Source organism: Protopterus annectens, chromosome 14.part0 (genome assembly GCF_019279795.1).
Source record: "Protopterus annectens isolate FY-2018-M chromosome 14.part0, PAN1.0, whole genome shotgun sequence".
Lineage (NCBI taxonomy): Eukaryota > Metazoa > Chordata > Ceratodontiformes > Protopteridae > Protopterus > Protopterus annectens.
In genome coordinates this window covers 131,326,718-131,348,446 of record NC_056748.1, presented here as the reverse complement: position 1 = coordinate 131,348,446, position 21,729 = coordinate 131,326,718, and the positions used below count along the sequence as shown (strand labels likewise).

Here is a 21,729-nt window from a genome sequence, read left to right as displayed (position 1 = left end):
GGACATTATAGACAGAGGCTACAGGTTCCACTTTCACACCCTTCCAAAAATGAGAGGCATGCCAAACCTGCCACACAATCAAAGGACAGAGGCACAAAGGCAAATTTCCGCTCTCATGGATATGAAAGCGATTCAAGAGGTACCTGCAAAAGAACAAGGTCAAGTTTTTTATTCCAGACTATTCCTGGTACCAAGGAAAGACAAAGATTGGAGACCTATCTTAGACCTATCCATCCTAAACACATATCTACAGGTGCCAAAATTCAGGATGCTCACATTACAGCAGCTTCTTCCCATGCTGGGCAAGGAGTCTTGGCTGGTAACATTGGTCCTCAAGGAGGCATACCTGCATGTCCCTATCAGACAAGATTGCAGAAGATACCTCAGATTTCTTGCAGGTTCAACCCATTACCAGTTCTCTGCATTGCCCTTTGGCTTATCTACTGCACCCAGTGTGTTTACGAAATGCCTGGCATCAGTAATTGCCTTCTGCAGACTACAAGGAATACAAATCTACCCTTATCTGGACGACTGCCTGATCCAAGCGGACAGCAAGGACATTCTATTGCAGCATCTGGCGTTTGTAATAAAACTGTTAAACTTCCTGGGATACACAGTGAACAAAAAGAAATCAAAACTAATACCTTCTCAACAGATAATTTTCCTGAGTGCCAGCTTAAATACAACCACCCAGATGGCCTACCTCACGCCAGACAAACAAGGGCAATTGTCTCAATACTTCAGCAAAATGGCAACTTTCACCAGACTAACTGCAAGGAAAGTCCTGCAGGCTCTGGGATTCATGGCATCTTGCATCCTACTAATCCCATGTGCAAAGCTGCATATGAGGAAACTACAATGGTACCTAAAAAACTTATGGTCTCAACATAGCCACAGCTTGGAAACAATTATACCACTCATTCCATGCTTTCAAAAGGAATTTTTGTGGTGGGCTCAAGCATGCCAAAGAAACACAGGTCTCCCTTTCTGTGTACCTCAAGCAACTCAAATCATCACAACGGACGCCTCAGACTACGCCTGGGGAGCACACATGGCAGATCAGTGCATTCAGGGAAAATGGTCCCAAAAAGAGAAGCACCTACACATCAACCAAAAGGAGATGCTAGCCGTGCAAAATGCTCTTATGACCTTCAAAGACCTACTGCATCCAGGCCAGCTATTGATAAAGACAGACAACACCACAGTCATGTGGTACATAAACAAACAGGAGGGAACTCATTCATACCCCCTGTGCAGGTAAGCCATGACCCTATGGAACACAGCACTGGAATTGCAAATTCAACTACAGGCACAATTCCTGCCAGGGAAGGAAAACACACTGGCAGACAACCTAAGCAGAAATATGACAGATCCACACGAATGGAAGTTGCATCCTCAAGTTTTCTCAAAGATAACTCAGGCATGGGGACAGCCAGACATAGATCTATTTGCTACCCACAGAAATTATCAGTTGAAAAAATTTTGTTCAAGGACCTATCATCCACAGGCCTGGAAAGTGGACGCACTCTCTTTCAATTGGACAACATTGACAGTCTATGCCTTCCCGCCTCTTCCTCTACTGACCAAAGTTCTATTAAAAGCCAGAGCAGAGAGGCCACAAATGATTCTCATTGCTCCAGACTGGCCACGACAACACTGGTATCCGCTCCTAAAGAGCCTGACACACTCCCCACCGTGGATCCTACCTCTAGTCCCTCTTCTGTTGTCCCAGCACAACTACAAAACCCTTCACAGCCAGCTCATAACCCTAAATCTAGCTGCATGGAGAATACCTTAATTTCCCAACAGACTCTCCTCTCTAAGGAGGTGCAGGATGTCATCTTGGAGGCCAGAAGACCTTCTACTAAAAAAGTCTACTCCGCCAAATGGAAATTATTTTGTTCCTGGAATCAAGCAAAGGGCCAGAATCCTTGGGTAATAAATATACCTCAAATTTTACAGTACCTAGCTGAGATGTTAAACAGTGGCCTTTCCTTCTCCTCCATCAAGATCCACGCTTCAGCCATTTCTGCACAATACAACACAGACCCTCCTTTATTCTCACATCCTCTATTAAGGCAGTTCCTCAGAGGGGCAAAAAATATAAAACCCCCAAGGAAACCACCAGTTTCAGCTTGGGACCTCAACTTCGTATTGGAAAAGCTGACCCTGACTCCCTTTGAGCCGGCTTCTTCAATAGAGCTGCAATACGTGTCATGGAAAACAGCCTTCCTTCTGGCTATCACCTCAGCACGCAGGCTTTGGAACTGCAGGCCCTCATGGCTGTGCAACCATTCATCATTTTCCATCAGGACAGAGTTTCCTTGCGAACCAACCCTACTTTCATGCCAAAGGTAGTATCCAGTGTAGCTTTGAATCAGACTATCCACTTACCTACCTTTTATCCAAATCCACAGAACAAAGGGGAGAGACTACTACATTCCTTGGACATTCACAGACAACTTCGTTATTACTTGGACAGAACAAAGCCATTCAGGAAATCTGAGCAACTCTTTGTGTCCTATGCTACAGGTGCTCAAGGAAAGGCTATTTCCAAACAGACAATTTCAAAATGGATAGCCCACTGCATTCGCTTTTGTTATTCATTTCATGGAAAATGTGTGCCTGCATACATCAGATCCCAGTCCACCAGGGCCACAGCTACCTCTTCAGCTTTCCTCAGGGGGGTCCCTACCAATGACATTTTGGAAGCAGCTACTTGGAGTTCAGTGCACACTTTCTCCAAGCACTACCACCTTCCACTATACTTAAAATCTAGAGCGGGCTTTGCCACAGCAGTCCTGCAGGGCATCCTCGCTCCTCCTAGTTCCACTTAGTGCCTACCACCCTCACTCAACTTTGGGATTCTACCCATCTGTAATGACTGCAGCTGTATGCACGATGAACATAGTACACTTTTGTACCTACCATAAATGTAGATGTTCGAGTGCTCATACAACTGCAGTCCAGGTTACCCCCCCCCCTCCATCCCCTCTTAGGACAGGCCTTATGACAAACACCTTTATCATACAACCTATTTGGGGTATTCTTTTATGGTGTATTTGCTTGCAACTACTGTTTTTTGATTTATCTATATTGCATGTTTGCATAACATTATGTTTTGCCTTCCTTCTGGGGGCACCTGACATCTGGGGCAAGAAAAACTGAAGAAAATGGCGTCGGCTGCCTCTTTTATACCCCTGCCGCACTGACGTCAGGGAAGAAGCGATGACAACCGACGCCGGACCTAGACTTTGGAATTTGGCCGACCGAGGACCCGCCTGACGGCAGGATAACCCATCTGTAATGACTGCAGCTGTATGAGCACTCACATCTACATTTATGGTAGGTAGAAAACTGTACTTTATTGACGATGGTATTGTATTTAAGTAAATGCAAGACATTTTTTTACATATATGTGTTTTTAAGAAGGAGATTGGAGGGGTTGAATGGATTAGTATTATGTAAATGTGACGTATTGAGGGGCGGGATAGTGAAAGCTCATTTTTTTATGTCATTGGAAAACATTGAACACATGATCTATGTGCTTGACTTTAAAACAAATGTTTTTTGATTAATGCACTATCTTAAAAAGTCTGAATATTTATCAGATGAAAAGTGCTTTATGCAAAAATTTGGAGATTTTTTGAAGGACTGCCTTTTGGTTTTTGTATTTTCTGCCGCTTGCCATCACGCTTTGCTTTTTAGAAGTTTGTTTGTTTCTACAGTTGTTTGCTTCTGTGGCGAGTGATGGAAGTAGCAGTCCTTTATTTACACAGCAGCAGCAACAACAACACGATGAAATGGGTAACCATACTATGCTAATACAAATGCTTACCCAACAACTAGACCATGTTTCTGCTCGTTTGGATGTATTAGATGAACACTTGAATGCTTGTACAGCAAACGTAAACTCAACACACCCTGTTCCTAAAACTGTTTCTGGAGCATCTAAGAATTCAACTTCAGCTGTAAGAGACGGAGCTCTTAGCCTTATTACAGAGCCAGCAGAGTTGGGCATATCCACGAGTAATGCAGCTCCAGGAAACAACAACATTCATTTAGTCAATAGCGGATATGCTACGAGAACCTCTCAAACTGCTCCGTTGCCACTAGATCCAGCAGGCACAACACTTGGATATTCAGGAAATAATACCACCACCTCAGATCCTATTGGAATCCCCGATGTAACTGATTGGTTGAAAGGACCAATTTTATTTTCACAAGTGCACGAGGACCAACGGAGGAATCCGGCCAGAGGTGATAATGCTGTACATGATATCGTTTCCAAGTTGAAAGACACTGACCATAAACTCTTAAAAAGTAAAAAAAACTTCATCTAGAAATCAAATATTTTGATGAGTGCCTGAAATCCTATATAGTGCCGAAAGGCCTATGGTCTTGGCAGTTTCCAACTGGACTAGTGGAGAATTCAGCATTCCATAAGGAGCTACTTAAACTGTTAGATCAACAAGGGTTCGATTTACTTAAAGTTGTGTCCAAACATTACCAAATACAAGTGGACTCACTGATGCTGGAAATCGTTCAGTTGGATGAACAAATCAGAAAGGACAGTGACTTTAATAGGTACTCATTTGAGTACAAACATATTTTGGTAGCATCGATCAATTGATTACAAAATTAAAAGCTACTAAGCAAAAAAAGTTGACCTTGCAGCTTACTGGGACAGGGTAGCTTATCGCCCTCACAGATTTGGCAACCATCAACTAGTGTAATTGTGTCTAGAGGCCCAGCAGCCAATCATATCGAAGAACAACACGCCCCTAATGAATGTAACAAAACTTTAACTAGCAGTAGAAACCAGGGAGATGATTATAAGATGGTCATGAGAAGTAAATCTAATAAAGCATGTAAAACAAACCATACTGGTGACCAACGTGATCAAGAAGAAAATTTTCAAGAGGAGTCAGCGGCAAGGAGAACTCCACGACAGACGAGAACAGCCCAAACGAGGAGGAGCCAGCTGAGAACGAACAAACGCAGGAGATAAGATTGAATACAGTTACTTGTGCAGTAGACACAAACTGCGTAATTCTTACAAATGGAAGTGGGGACTTTTGGATGTTGAACCCACCTTCGCTGAGTTACTAGCAAAGGGACTCACATTTGTGCCTACAATAAATACGAACATTCCCAGAACTATTATTGACATGAAATGTTTCACTCGTAAGTTAAATCTTAAATTATATGACAATGCTGAGTGTATACCCACTGAGAAGTTTAGAATTTCTAGTGCCTACAATCCTCCCCTTAATTCTATGCTGTACATGTTTGAATGTATTTGTGAACTAGACATCAGGGAAACATTAAAAACTCAGAGACTAAAAAAATGGCCAGTACAATATAAGGAAAGAAGAAAAGTTGGCTTTAGATAGGATTAGATCATGCCCCATGGGATCCATGAAGCCCAATAAAGGGGGCTGATTGGTCATAATGGATAACTGGGATTACAGCATCTGTCAGTATAATTCAGTGGTTGAGAGAAGAGAGAGAGAGATAGGGGGGGTCTTGCATGAGTTAAGATGAGAAAGGAAGCCAGCAGTTAAGGGAAAGGAAAGGGTTCACTAGGAATGGTGTGGTATGGAATAAGTTTGTAAAGGTTAAAATAAGTGTACTGCTGTATAAATTAGGGATAGATGAACAGTTATAGGAAAGGTAGAATAGAAGCAGGACAGACTGGTAAAAAATTAAGAGGAATAGCAGCACATGTGGTGGAGTGACTACTGTGGCATGTGTTACAGGAAAATAAAAAGCATGGAATATAGTTAAAGGAAAGGAAATACAAAAAGATATGGGAGGAGGTGAGGATAACTTGGATACAGAGATGAAGGCTGAAAAGGTGGTTAAAAGAATAGTCAGACAAAATATTATGTAAAGAGAAAGGTCAGGAAGTGCTTAGTGTACCAGTCAGCGTATAGGAATGGTGGAAGGAGAGAAGGGGAATAGACTTAGCTAGGAAAGTGGATTTACATGAGAGACAAAGGAGCTGTAGAACAAGGAAAGAGGATGAAAAGGAACCTAGAAAATGTTGGAGGTAATGACAATTTTATGCTGGATAAATAATTTTCTTTGCTCTACAGCTCTTCCTTACTTTCCGCCATCATGATGATTTCTAGTGCATGTCCATGTCAGAGGCTGTTAATATTTCTCCCAGCAATTTTACTTCCAACATCTCATTTATCTATCCCATCATTTCACCTAAAATATTTAGCACATAAGCAGGCTAACAGTTTACAGCCTTTTCTCACTGCTGTCCCAGTCCGACCCTGTTCATCCATTCGGTCCGATCTGACATGGGTCTTCGAGTCAGTTATCTGTTCTGACTTCTGAGGAGTTGTGGCAACAGAATTCTGAAAAGAAAAAGGGTGGAGAAACAACAACTAGAAACTAGTCACCAATGAGAAAAATGTATCTACACCTGCAAATATATAAAATTAGAACTACTACATCTTTGAGAAAAAAAACTCTCAAGGTTAAATAACAATGCAAATTAGGTGAAGAATGTATATGCTTGAGATTGCTCTGAATGTGGCAAACAAGATCTGGAGTAACTAGAGGAGAGGTGCATTATTCGAAGGGAAATTCTGACACAGGCATGAGGATACTAACTCAGAGCTTAGAGAGGGTCCTCACAATCCTCCTCCCAAGAAGACATCTCATTTGGCAAAGTCTTTGAGCTGATGTGCTATAGGGGCGCTTGGCTTGTTGACACACCCCTACTCAGGATGAGGAAGTGTAGAATGATGCAATTTACTTCCTGGGTGGTGACTTCTCCTGACAAGTTAATTGACATAGCGGCTAGGAGGTTATGGCCGGAGCTCCAGACCTGCAAGTCAGTCCCCAGGAAACATGAGACTATTCTCCATCCTCTGAAGGATACGAAGCATAGGGCCAGATCACCTGTGGTGGACTCCATCATTGTGGTGCCAGCCACTAAAAGAGACCTCTCTGAAGACTGTACTACTTTTCATCCTTTCATTAAGGAATCTGTTGCAGTAGAGAGGCTCAGACAGAGGGCATATGTTTTGGGTACCTTTGTTCTTAGGGCCTTGAACTACACCACACACATATGAACAGGTTTCAGAGAGATCTGTTTCAGCAAGGATAATCAACTCTGAAAAATTGATTGACACCGAAGTCAAAGAAACTGTTTGAGACTACTTTGACTACCATGCCCAATATTCCATACCTCTTCATACTCCTCATGCATAGTGCAGCAGATGGAGTGGCCAGGGCATCTGGGTCTGGCATAGCAGTGAGATGCTGTTTATGGTTACACCTGTGTGATTTTGTGGACAACTTTAAAGGTGTCCTTCAAAAATGCTCTAGTCAATGGGTTATTCTTGTTTGGCTCCTTTGTGAATGAGAGAATGCAGAAGAGAGTGAGCAAGATGATAAGACTTTCTACCATTGGAGTCAAGTTTGAGCCCACCCCCAATGATCTTATAATAGGGACCAAAAAGGGCCTTGTTATCTCTAGTTTTGAAGATTGAGATGTTAGTTTGACTCGTCCTCGGATAGGGAGGCAGTGGCCGCGGTGGCCTCTTAAATGAATGCAGGCCCACAGGTTGAGGAAGCCCACAGAACCAGGGGTATCACAGGCCTTTCTCCAAAAAGAGACCCCAGAGTCCCTGAAAGTCTGCTCAGTTGCCCCAATCTGACATCACTTGGGGGTTGTCTCTCCCTCTATCAAGCCTTGGGGTACACCATCACGTGACAAATAGCTAAGAAGGATAATATCCTGTGGCTATTACTTACCTTTTTTGGAGATCCCTCCTCAGCTCCATTATCCATTGCTGCATGCCCCACCCAACTCTTCTTGCCAAATAAGCTGTACAAGAGGTCCCATCAGACTAGACTGGGTCAGGATTTTATTCCAAGTTCTTTTTGGTTCTGAAGAAAACAAAAGACCTCAGCTTGCTGAATACTATGTGAAAAAGTCTCTGTTCAGAGTAGTTATGGTGCGGTTGATTCTACCTTGCCTCAAGATGAATGGATGGATGTGTTTTGTTAATCTTCATTAGCAAAAGATTCCAGGAGATTCCTACACTTCTGAATAAGAATCATTTATTTCCTTTTCAGAGCACTGCCATTTGGTCTCACATCAGCCATCAGTTGTTTTTGTTGTTTTTCTTTTGGCTTTTCCCGGTTAGGGGTCACCACAGCGGAACTCCGGTCCGCTAATGATTGGCATTAGATTTTCATGGTGCCAAGGTACCAGCCCAACCTTCAATGAAGGCACTCCCATTCACGCATATCTTTTGGACGCCACTCGACCACTGGGAAGACATGCAGACTCCACACAGAAGGCGCTCCAGCTGCGAATCAAACTGGAGAACCTCTTGCAGTGAGGCAACAACGCTACTGCTGCACCACTGCAGCTTACTTTCACCAAATACATGGCTATTGCAGCAGCTCATGTATGAGTGTAGGGATGCAAATTTTCCATAACCTAGATGACTGGTTTTTGGCGGCCTCCCTGTATGGAGTATCTTCAGCAAGCCGAGAATTATCATCTCCTATTCGATTTCCAGTCCAGTCTGATCCCCAGTCAGAAATTAGTCTTCCTCGGTTGTTACTTGGATACCACTTTTTTCATTGCGTCTCCTCTCCCTCAGGACAGAATTCAGACTTTACAGTGTGCAGTTGAGTGTTTCTTACTCAACTAAATCCTACAACACGTTTAATTCTCAGAGTTTTTGGCTTGATGGCCTCTTCATTCCTGATGGTAGAAATTGTCTGCTTTCACATGAGAATAATGCAATGGCTTCTACTACACACTTGGTGATTGCAGAGCTGTCTTCCTCTTTCCAAGACCATAGTTATTATAGAATCTTGCAAAAAACGTCTTTGTTGTTTGCTACAATCCCCAGTGGTTTGGATAGGAAGACAGTTGTAGACCCCATTTCTATTAGCAACAGTGACCACAGACGCATCCTCCCTTGAGTGAGAGGAGGCATTAAGAAGGGAGAATGGTTCAAGATCTTTGGATGGGCATCAAGGCGAGACTTCACATAAATGTCTTGGACAGTCTTCTTGAGGGCATAATATCTATCCAAACAGGCAAGCATGATGGTAGTTTGGTGCATTAACATGCAAGAGGAACCAGATCTTACTTTGTGTGTCAGGAAACTGTGAGAGTCTGGCAATGGATGATAGCCTCCTTCCACTTTCTGGTAGCAACATGCATCCCTAGGGGTCTCATTTGCCTTGTGAACAGGCTCAAAATGTGTCTACTAATGCCTTACAAGTGGTCCCTCAATCCAGTGACAGCCATGAAAATATTCAGTCTCTGGGGCACACCCTGCTCTGATCTTTTTGTCATCCCACTCGAAATAAAATGCTGCAGCTATTTTGTCACGATTCCCCCTCTGGGTCAGCCACCCAAGGATGCTCCATCTCAGCATTGGCCCTACTGGGCTTCTTTTCATATATCCACCCTTTCCCTTGATGTCGAGATTTTTACAGAAAGCCTTGAGATGCAGGGTAATAGTTATCTTCATTGTTTCATTTTGGCCCAGATAAAGTTAGCTTCCCCTTCTAAGGCCTCACTTGAAGAAACCTGTCTGGGTCCCAGATCCATTTTTTGGGAAGCCTCATCCAGCTCCACATAGTCTGAAGTTAATTGCTTGGCTTCTCCTATTCCAGTGATGGCCATTGATGAATTCTGTTCCTAAGAAAGCTGTCAGAATTCTTAAAGCTTCTCAAAAGCCTTCCACTCAAAAGATCTATTGCAACAAGTGGAAAAGATGCACGTCTTGAGCTTGTTCACAGAGCAGTAACCCTTTCTCAACACCTAAAGCAGACATCTTGCACTTTCTTACATCTCACTCCCATTCAGGCTGTAGCTTCCTCACTGTTGAGGCTCAGTTTGCTGCTATTTTGAGCTTTCAAATTAGATTTCAGGAATTTTCATCAGGCTCTCACAAGCTATGCAAGGCCTTTTTAAGAGGCACCTTTCTGTTAAAACTTCTTAGCAAAGATCTGGCTCCATGTTGGGATTTGATTTTTTCTTAAAGGTCCTTGCAGAATGACACTTTGAGCCAGCATCCTCTGCATACCTTTAATATCTTTCTTGGAAGACTATTTGTCTTGTAGCCATCATGTCAACAGGTAGAATTTCTTAACTACATGTTCTATCCTCTCTCATTATTGGATTTTCCATAAAGGACATGGTAACTCTAAGGATGAATCCTGCCTTTATTCCTGAAGTTTCTTTGAGAAAAATATTTCTCAACCCATTCATTTGCCAGTTTTCTTTTCAGATTGCGGAAACAAAGGATGTACCTAGGCAATTCATTCATTCATTTATTTATTTATTTACCGGGAAATTCCGACTGGACACAGGTCCTTTTTCAGTGGAGGCCCGGGGAGAAAAGCTCCACAGAATGACATGATAAATGGTATACAATATGAATTAAAGGTATGTATACATTAGTAAAAAATATAGTAGAACTAAACCACAGCCAATATCCAGAAAAAATAAACTTTTAATGATGAGCGCTTTTGCGACAAGTTTTGCCACTTCATCAGACAACACATTTCTGTACTTTGGTATTTAAAATATATTCCAACCAATAAAAACTCCTATATAGTTTACAATCAATTAAAAGCATTAACAAGACAATTAAAATTTAAAACCATAAATCCAATTTGTCATCTTACTAAGTTCCTTGCCTGTAAAACTGGCTTTATGGAAGTCTAATCATTGAGCCCCTTCCCCATTGTAGCTCTCATTCTAATTATCCGTTCTAATTCAGCTGCTTCTGTCCTATTGGTAACATCCCCTCTTAGACAACAGAATTGTTTTGACACTGCTATTGCAAAATTGTTTACAACCCTGCAGGATAATACCAAGGTTATGCAGGACCTCAAACAAATTTTTGTTTCTCCTGTACCCAAGTTTCAGAGGAACTATCCTTCAAAATCTTCTTTTATCCATTTACAGTCTAGATAACCTGCTAGAAGTAAGTAGGCTTCTGAGTGGATTTTCCTAGATAAACCCATTCAGAGTTCTAGAGGCCAAAAAAAATTATTTTCCTGATGCATCTGCCTCTTGACATTCCAGCATCCCCCTTCCACTCAGATAAGTTCTCTGTCTCTCAGGCTAACCCTTTACTTCCCCTTCCTTGTTTGGTAACAGATTAACAGATTCCTGGGTTCTCTCCATCATTCAGTAAGGTGATTTTATGGCTTGGAACTCCCTTCCTCCATTTTCTGGCCTTTCTCAACCTACTCCTTGCCAGATCCATCTTTTTCCTCTGGATCCTGTGGTATTTGGTAAAACAGAGAACCATACAGTCTATTCCCTTGTCTCAACAGGGAACAGGTTTTTATTCCAGAATGTTTTTGGTTTTCGGGACGGAGGGGTTGTGGAGGCCCATTCTAGACCTGTCCTATCAGAACAGCTTTCTCAAGGTTCCATCCTTTATGATGTTGTCTCTTTGAGACACTTTTCCCTCTTTTATTTCCCCACGCTTTCCTGGTCTCCCTGGAATTGAAAGACACTTATCTCCATGTTCCTATTCACCCTCTCTTCAGGGATATTTTATTTTTCTCTGTTTCTTCCATTCATTATCAGTTTTCTGCTTTGCCTTTTGGTCTTTCTGCAACTCCAAGCTTATTTACCAAATGCCTGGTGTCTGTAGCAGCTTTCTGCAGAATTCACGGAATTCAAGTATTCCCTTATATGGATAACCTTCTGATTCAAGCTCCCTCTCAGCAGCTTCTGCTTCAGAATATACACTTTGCTATACTTCTCCTGCATGGTATGGGATTCACCCTCAATCTCAAAATGTCCATGTTGACTCCCTGTCAGGTCAAGTGTTTGTGGGTTGCAGGATTCAAACTATCCCGATGTTGTCTTCCCTTCCGTTTCCCAGGATCCTCTGTTTGCATATTTCCAGTCCCTTCTTCCTTTTCCAATCCTTCCTGCAAGGGAATTTCTCTGAGCCCTGTAGTTCATGGCATTCACCATTATCATGGTTCTTTCTACTAAGCTCCATATGAGGAAATTAAAGTGGTATCTCAGGACTTTTTGGGTCCAGCACTGTTACCCTCTGGAGTTTCCAGTCCCTGTTTTACCTGTCTCAAACTCAGACTTTGCTGGTGGATTTTGCAGATAACTCTAAGTTCAGCTCTGCCTTTTCAGGTTCATCTTCCTACTCAAGAGCTGTACACAGATGCATCTGATCGAGGTTGGGGAGCTTCTTCCAACATCCTTAAAGTTTAGGTCTTTGGTCCCAGCAATAGATGCCAGACCACATCAGTATACGAAAGAGATGAGGGCTCTTATCCTAGCTCTTCAGGCCTTTCACTCACTTTGGCTCCCAGGTCCTTTAAAGGTTTTTACAGGCAATACCGCAGTCATGTGGTACATTAAGGGGGGGGGGGTGGTACAAATTCTTATCTACTTTGCAGGCTGGCTGTTCAGGCTTAGGATTTTGTAGTCCACCATCACTTGGTTCTTTAGGTGGTTTACATCCCTTCAGAGCACAGCCAAGTGGCAGACTGTCTGAGTAAGTCCAGGACACATCCTTACGAATGAATGCTTCACAGAAAGGTATTGCTGGACATCATCCATCACTGGGCTACTCCTCAAGTAGATGTTTTTGCCTCCCCTCTGAACAGACCACTTCTTTGGCTCTTTTCCAGATTTCCATGCTTATCCTTTACCCTTGTCCTCCTCTTCCTCTGCTTCCCAGGGTCTTGCACAAGATCATGTGGAACATATCCAGAATTTTGCTTGTGACTCTCTTTTAGCCCAGACAGCACTGGTCCCCCATTCTCTTTCACCTGTCCAAGGGCAATCATCATAAGTTACCTTAATGGATTGATCTTCTCACACAAGACAGGGGGGTCTTCCATTCACTTTCACTTGCCCACTCTTCAACTGACACTTTTGGATGATAGGGTATTGATTCCCTTCAGGCACCATTTTTCAGCGGACGTGTTTTGGGTTTTGTAGGAGGCCAGAAAACCCACTACTAGAAAGGCTTATGTGACTAAATGGAAGACATTTTCTATTTGCTGTCTGAAGCATGAATGACTAGGACCCTTTTTCTGTGGGGGTCCGTATGATTTTTTTCTTTGTGTAAATTGCTCATTACTGGTTTGGCATATATTTCTGTTAAAGCTCATTTGGCAGCCTCTGCCCGTCTGCCTTCGAGTCCACCTTTTGCTTCTAGTTTTGAAGTCAAAGAATTCTTAAAAGGAATCCTTTATATCATGCCCCTAAGAAAGCTGATTCCTCTTCCTCCTCCTTGGGACATTGAGTTTTTTTTCTTGAACAATTGACTCAGTCCCCTTTTGAGCCTGCCTTTTCTTGTCTGCAGCATTGTACTTGGAAGACTGTATTGTTGGTGGCTCTTACTTCTGCCAAGAGAGTTTCTGAACTCTAAGCCCTCATGCTGGTTCCTCCATTTTTTGCTTTTTCCAAGAGCAGGGTGTTTCTTTGTACTAGCTTTTTATGCCCAAGTTGATTGATTTGCCGTTGAATCAGTCTAGTCTTCGTCTCTCCTTTTTTCGTTTTCCATGATCTAGAAGTGAGAAGGTACTACAGGCCTTGGATTTATAGAGGCATCTCAGACAAAATGCATCAGAAAATCTGAGCAACTTTTTGTTTCTTTTCATGATAAGAAATTGGATGTGGCAGTGTCTAAGCGAACAATCTCCTCCGGATCTCTAAGGCCATTTCTTTTGTTGTTCTTTTTATGGCAAACAGCTTCTCTTTTCTGTTTCTGCTCATTCAACCAGGGGAGTAGGCTCTTCTCATGCTTTTTTCAAGGGTCTGGATACTAGATTCATCATGGAAGCCACTAATTGGTCTTCTGTCCACACTATTACCAAGCATTATAAGTTGTATGTCATTTCAGGGACCAGGGCTGGATTTGGTAGGAGTATCCTTCATGGGTTTGTGGAGGGCTCTTCTCTGCCTTCCTCCTCCCATACTTTGCAGTAGCTTTTGCTCTTTCCTAGGTGTAAAAAATACTGCAACAGTCCTAAGGAAGCACATGGTGTAAGATTTTATCATAAATGTAGATGTCCTCCTTCTCACCCATGCAGTAGTCGGTCCTTCTGTCCTACCCATTTTTATTTTTCTGTTATCCTGTCGCTGGCAGAGGTTTTTTTTCTTGCATCCTTATCTTTTCCTTTTTCCCTGCCTGGATGGGCATGTGATTGTTTCTCTAGGGATGCCCTAGTTCTCCTGGAGCACTTCATTTCTGAGGATTAGGTGTCCGTATGTCACATATGCACCTTACCCCTTGTGCATAGGATGTATGACACTGGGAAGGTATGAAGGCTTTGGTATGTTGGCTGGACATTAGGCTATCCTTGGCACAACTGTACTATCTGAGGTAACTAGGGAAAGAGATGCATTATCGGAAGAGAAATTCTTGAATGGGCTCGAAGCTGGAGCACTGTTTCTGCGAGTTAGATCAGACAAGTGGCTGGAGGGACCCATGTGTTGTATCGGATGGACTGGTATACGAGAGTCTGCCATTACAGTAAGTACATAATTTTCATTTATTCCATATTTGGTTCTGTTTCTTGTTCTACATGCCTTTTCCTCAGGAAGCAGGTAAGGTAAACCAGTATTCCATTTCTCAAAGAACTTGCCATAATTTGTTATGGTCCACACATTCAAAGGCAGTAGGGTAGTCAACAAAGCGAGGTAAATATTTATCTACAATTCCCTTGCTTTTTCTCTGTTATCTAGCTGATTTTGTCAATTAGATCTGTGGTTTCCATTCCAAAACCGTCTTGTACATCTAGCTGATATCCTTCTTGTTGTTCAGAAATTCAGAGATGTAGTAGTGTTAACTCTTAGGGGTTCTGCTGCAGAAAGTTGGATGTCCTTCCTAACTTCAGAGCTCTTCCCCTTCCCCCTCTTTACAGGGTGTGTGCCCTCTCCTTATATGGACTTAAGGACAGCCATGGTATAACAGAGAGATCCACTGTGCCATCTTCAGTTCTGCCTTACCACTGTTTGTGAAGGGAATAATCTGTAGTTGATATGAGTACTTAGTATGTCTGGTTAGCCTGCCTTCCAGAATTCAGATAAGTGGCACAGCAGTTGGTGGTGTCACCTCACAGCAAGATGTTCCCTGGTTTGATTCTATACTGAAGTGCCTGCTGTGTGGAGTCTACATGCCCTTCCTGTGTTCACGTGGGTTTCCTCCAGGTGCTCCAGTTTCCTTCCAAATTTCAAAGACATGAAGTAGGTGGATTATACACACTAAATTGGCCATAGGTGTGTATGTGAGTGTGTGGTGTCAAAGAACTACTGCAGCAGGGCTAGCAACCTGGCATTGTAAACTTGGCTCTAGACGATTGTCATTATTGAAGTGACACCCTGACCTCATCTGCAAAAATGGGGAAAAGAGGGTTTTGGATGGATGGCTGGACCCATTAGGAAACTGTACTTTATTGATTTGTGTAATTTGTGTATTGACTTTATGATAATTATTGCTGCATTTAGTATGAAGTGTTAGTTATTAGATGTCAGGTATGATGTCAGTTTCTAAAGTGGCTAAGTATATTTCTTGCATACAACAAATTTCACATCAGGGCTTTCATAGTCACCGTTTATTTTTTGGACACAGAGCATGAAATTGGCTCTTTATCACATTGTCTGAGGTTCAGTCAGAAGACCATCAAATGGTGCATGAAAAATGTCCAAGATTACTTGATGATGACAAGACTGCACATCTTGACAAGGACTGCTGTGGCATCTGCTGGGTTATTGTCTGATGTCCCACCTAAAAACACAAAGAGAAGCACTTATGTGAGAAGGGACACCTGGGAGCAGATGACATAATTAAGCCACAAGACCCACCCCTGAGGCTAAAGGGCATTAGGTCCATTTTACAGTCCCCTTCCTGGATGCATAACAGGATCAAGGCCTCTGGTAATGTCAGGAGGCTACCAGGGTATTGGAAAAAAAACATGTCTATCCAATCCAAAGTCTTGCAGATATGGATTAGCATGTGCATCTCTCTATGGACATTCGGGTTCTGACACTTTATACTAGTTATTGAGGGTGAGGACAGTAAACCCTCTGTTTTTGATTGTGAGGACATCCATGGTTCCCATATCAGTCATTGGTGCCTCCCCATGACTGGAAGTTTCAAGTGGGGTTGCCACCCATAAGAACAGGCCCAAGATGCCCAAACCTCTGATATTCCCTCTCTTGCCTCAGTCCAAACTTGCCAAACCTCCACCCCTTCTTCCACCAAGGCTTCCTTCTAAGAACTGAAGAGACTGGTGCAGAACCTCATGGTTTTCTGTAAAGGAGAACTCCATGTAAATGTCAAGTTGCCTTTCCAGAACTTAAAATGCTGTATCAGAGATGGCCACTGATGAAAATCAAAGGAAGCAAACTAAAATGCGGATTGGTGCTGACCGTCAAAAGTAGGCAGTTACAGTACTGCTGTAAGCTAATGAGAGAGAAAACCACAGTAAACGATCCTATCATCAAAGGAATTTCTCTTTGTCCCTGTAAAATGACATCAGGAAGGCAAAGGCTTTGACTTTAAAATAAAACCATGTTACTCTTGACAGCCCCCATTCTGGGTATTTTGGGGTGTAGCAAATTAGAAAAAAAATAATGATAGACGCTTACGATGCAGAGATATTAGTAATGTAGAAGTGTACAAGGTATGCTGAAAAAACAGTTTTTGGATGCGGTTTTCCTTTAAGAATTTTCAGCCACTCACAGGCCATCCATCAGTGTTAGCACTGTACAGCCAAAAAGGAAGAGGGAACCATCCTCCATGATGATTGATTCTTCATATTCTGAGGTCTGTAAACTGGCTTATGCTGGACAGTTGCTGTTTTCCCCCTGCTTTCTGTGACATGGACACCTTACCCTCCACGTCCCCACCAGAGGGTTTCTCATTCAGAGATAACCTAAATAGAATGAAAGACCATTTCAAGTGTGAATCTATGGACTACTTGGAAGCCTAGAAGAGATGCTGGTAGTTTCTAGGGCTACTAGAACCTAAACTTGTAATTATTCCACGTGCTACTGATTCGTTCAGCAATGCATCTGTGCAGGCAGATGCCTATTCCCCTGCCCACAAATCCTACCTATTTCTGTAGGGCCTTGGACTCCTGTAAGTATTTGTACAATACCCCAGCAGCTGATCTAGCTGTGGTCTCCATGGGCAACAAGAAGTCATGTGGAACTCCAACCAAGCCCAAATCCCCAGAGATAGGAAAAATAGGGTGTCTGACCATTTGGGGAAGAAAATTTACACCTTTGCCACCCTGATCTTCATGGCTGAGAACTGTGTGACCTGTATGCTGAATTCCCAAAGGACTCTTTCTATCTCAGCAGAAGGACAAAGTATATGAGCCCTCGGGAGAATAGCTCCAGGAAGATCACAGTGGCAAGAGTAAAATGATATATGAACAACATTAATCCCGCGGTAGCATTGTTGCCTCACTGCAAGAGGTTCTCCCGTTCGATTCCTGACTGGAGTGCAGGGAGTGCCTTCTGTGTGGAGTCTGCATGTCCTTCCCACTGTTGGGTGGGCGTTCGAAAGACATGCGTAAATGGGCGTGCCTTCATTGAAGGTTGAACATCGAGCTGGCACCTCAGCGTTCGTGAAAATCAACTGCCAATCATTAGCGGACTGTAGTTCCATTGTGGCGACCCCTAACCGGGAAAAGCCGAAAGACAACAACATTAACTCCAAAATACAGTTATCAACAGCAGTATCATGCTGTTTAAGTAAGTTATATTAGCACCAAAGAAGTACAGCTCTACATCTCACCAACTGATTACATAAACAGTCAGTTTGTTTATTTATTTACTATTTGCTCACCAAGTAAGTGGACTGGTCTTCTGACCATTTTCAGCCACAACCCAAGCTGAAAGAGCAGAAAATGCATCATGGTGTTGTCAGTGATATTATATACAAAATTAGGACGTAGCAAAATTCAGAACACAATGGTAAAATTTAATGCAGATAGGGTAAGATTAAAAGATCATCCAGAGTGCATTGAGAAAAAAATGTATATACAAAGTGCAAGCTAAGATTTGCATAAAATACAGTGCAGTCATACATAATACATAAACTGCAATATGCATATGCAATATTTGCATACATGATGACACATTGAGGGCGAGACAAGTTTATTTAAATATATCCTATTATTCATGATATAGGTTGGTAAGTTAGTGTAATGGTAGCAGTTGTAGGCATTTGTAGGTAGATTGAGTAAAGAGATGCTTTCTAAGCACACCTTTCAAGCTTTTAAAGTTTTCTAGATTTTTGATGTCTGTAGGCAGGTGGTTCCAGGTAGATGTCAGTCTAGAGAAGGCTCTCTCTCCTACAGCAGTTTTAAATGGACGGTGTACTAGAGAGAAGCTGTTGTCCTGTGTACTTCTGAGTACATAAGGGTTGTCTTGTATAGGTAGTTTTATGCTTACAGAAGGGTAGTGACTGTGTTTTACCACCTTGTAAATTAAGTACTTGGAAGAGGTGTAGCCGTGTGAGGCATTGAAAACTATTTGGAATTTTTTAGTAAATTGCAATGGTGCATCTGGGGATCTGTTAATAGAATGAATGTGCAGATTTTATTTTCAGCAGTCTGCATTCTGTGAGTATTGTGGGCTGAATGCATAATGAGAAACAGAGGGCCATATTCAAGTTTGGGTATTAAAATGTTTATAGCAGTGGACCTGTGAGCAGTGAGTGAAAGGAGGTAACAGATTTTGTAACCAAGTTTTAATTGAGTGCAGACTTTATTTGTTGCAAAATCTGTATGTGTGGTAAAGGAAAGGGTAGGTTCAACTATTAGGCCTATGTACCTCTGTTCAGTGACATTGGATATTATGTTCCCATTAAGATCTGTTAAAAAAATAGGAGGAATAGTGGTTGATTTACTGACTGAGGCAAACACTGTTTTTTTCTTGGGTTTAATTAGTCGCTTGGTAGAAGTGGACCCAGGTGCCCTGAGTGAAATCATTCTGTAATTTGGTTTGCACGTCAGAGTGGCCAGTACTGGATTGCAGGAGCAGCATATTATCTGCATACATTATTAATTTAAGATTTGGTAATTCTAGGGGAAGATTATTAACAAAGAGAAGAGAAGATGAGATGACCTAGCACAGACCCTTGCTGTACACCGGTACCAGCAGTAGATGAGACATAGCCATGGACTTGATTCTGTCTTTTAGATAGCTGCAAAGTCAGCAAACAGCATTACCCCAAAGTTGAGTCCTTTAAGTTTGTTGAGAAGGCTGTGGTTGACTATTTCAAAAGCACTTTTCTCAACAGAGAGAGCTTCAGTAAAAAGTCACTCATTCAATTCAGGTTTCAATAACTGGCATCTGTGGCCATTATCAGGGCAGTAAAAGTACTGAAGGCATTGTGAAAGCCATGCTGTGCATCACATAACAGGCCATAGCTGTTAATGTGCTTAAGTAGTTGCTTGCGAAAAGTTTTTAAAATATTTTGGTAATAAGGCACAGGGTAGAAATAGGAGAAGTGGTCTTAGGTAGAGAGATTCTAGCTGCATGCTTGAATGCTGGTGGGATAATCCCTGAGGTGAGAGAGAGGTTAAGGATATGAGCAAGGAGTTTAGCAGTTTTTTCAGCTGTAAGTCTCAGAAAGGTGGGATGAATATTACTGGATTTAGATCCTGAATTGTTGAGTTTGAGAAGCAGGGAGTTTTACTGAAATTCCAGAAACAGACTTCTGTAGCTGCCCTACACATAGGAACACATGGTGGTCACATATGTGGATACGTTGTTTGGAGTGAACACATCTAGAAGGAAATATTGGTGTGTTGTATGAGTTGTAAGCAAGAGTTAAGACACTGGTCAAAGTGATTGTACAGACTGTGAATATATAGCTTTGTAGCGTGGGAAATGCATAAGAATACATATAGTTAATAATGCAAATTGTGGAACTCTGCAGTAAAAAAAGTGATAGGTGTAGCAGACGGGGGGAGGAGGAGGAGAAGAAGAAAGCCGTCACAGTTTTTGTGTGGAACACTTATGAAAGAATGAGAGGTGGGGAGGTGGAAAAAGCTCCACTTTTGATAGCATATAGTCAGTAAAAGTGGGGAAAAAGCAGGTTGAAAGAATGAGACAGAGGGGGGAGCCCAAGTGAAAGACAGTAGATGAGGGGAGTACAAGTATTTTGGGTTTTAAATTTAAAAAGTGAGAAGAAATCAAAAGGTTCTCCTATCTGTAGAGCAGTTATATATGTGTGCTGCACATAATAATCTTTTCTTATTACTGTACTTCTGGAGAGGGAAGATCGTTTTGTTTGACTGGGATTGTTTTTTTTTTGTTTAGTTATTTATCTGTATTAATGAAGACTATTATCATTTCAGTGTTAGTGCATTAACCCATCCTTTATTTACTTTAGGTGTGTCATGAAGATGGATCATCACTGTCCATGGATCAACAATTGCTGCGGCCATCACAACCATGCCTACTTCACACTGTTTCTGCTCTTAGCACCACTTGGCTGCATTCACGCCGCCTTCATTTTTATTATGACGATGTATACACAGCTGCACGACAGAGTAAGAAATGTTTAACTGAATCGAAACTTAGAGGTATCATTTTTGTAATGGGTGAGATGATCCCTCTTCATGCATCACTTTCTGCATGGTGGTTCATTTCCTTTCTTGGTATTATTTTGAGTGGCTGTTGTTATTTAATATTTAGTTCTTCTGCCCTTTGTAACTCAGAAATTCTAGATTATTACTCAGATAGCCATCTGTACCCCGTCTCCACGCGAGGAGCTTAAGGTTTCTTGTAAAAAATGGAAGCATTTTCTTAGTTCAAATTTTGAGAAAAAATTCATAAAATAGGCTTAATGTTTAACATGCAAGTTAGGGTGATGTGTGATGCATCCTCTTTTTCTGTATAGCTTTTACAAATTCTTGAAATCATACTTACATTAATCTAGTAATAATTTGATGACATTCATTGTATTAGCTGTTCTCAACCTAGTCTGATTTGTTTTAGTCTGCTGCTAGCCTTGTATTAAAGCACCTTTGTTTAGTAGGTATAATACATAATACCATTTGCAACAACATTTCATCATCCTTCAGTTTAACAGGTGGATCTACTATACAAGAATCTGTTTAATTATTAAATGTGAAGACCTAATTTTAGTTTATAAAATCGCCTTAACCTCTGTTACTTGTCATTATATGGTAAAGCTTTGACAACTGCCATTTTCTTGTTATGTCAGTACATTATACCTTTTCTATTTATTTGATCAATTTTATTTAAATTGATACAGGTTTCATATGGAGTAGCCACTTTCTGATGGATGTGTTGAACTAGGGAATCAAAATGCTTGCTTTCCTACATCCAGTGGATCTCAAATTATAGCAGGTTAATTTGGTTGTTTATCTGCAAATACCGTCTTAGTTGGGTGAAAGTTGAGATTTAGTTTGCCTAAATCTTTATACTTCTCTGAGACAAAATATTTTCATTATCCACATTATAGTCAGTATATATTATATATATATATATATATATATATATATATATATATATATGTGTATATATATATGTGTATATATATATATATATATATATATATATATATATATATATATATATATAGCATACTTACCAAATTCTACATTTTTTTTTTGTTTTTGTAGTTAATCATTTTAGTCTTGCTAGACCTGATTTTAGTCATCATTTATGTATTTGATCATTCAGGT

The 21,729-nt window shown here is 41.5% G+C and overlaps 1 protein-coding gene across 5 annotated transcripts in view; it reads left to right on the top strand.

Annotated features, from left to right (window-relative positions):
- ZDHHC6 (zinc finger DHHC-type palmitoyltransferase 6) overlaps positions 1-21,729 on the top strand; it is a 762,509-nt gene that overhangs the window by 291,985 nt on the left and 448,795 nt on the right. For all 5 annotated transcript variants that reach the window (XM_044055851.1, XM_044055850.1, XM_044055847.1 and 2 more), the window contains exon 4: positions 20,409-20,568. In XM_044055851.1, the coding sequence (XP_043911786.1) occupies positions 20,409-20,568 (160 nt within the window). The remainder of the gene's footprint in view (positions 1-20,408; positions 20,569-21,729) is intronic.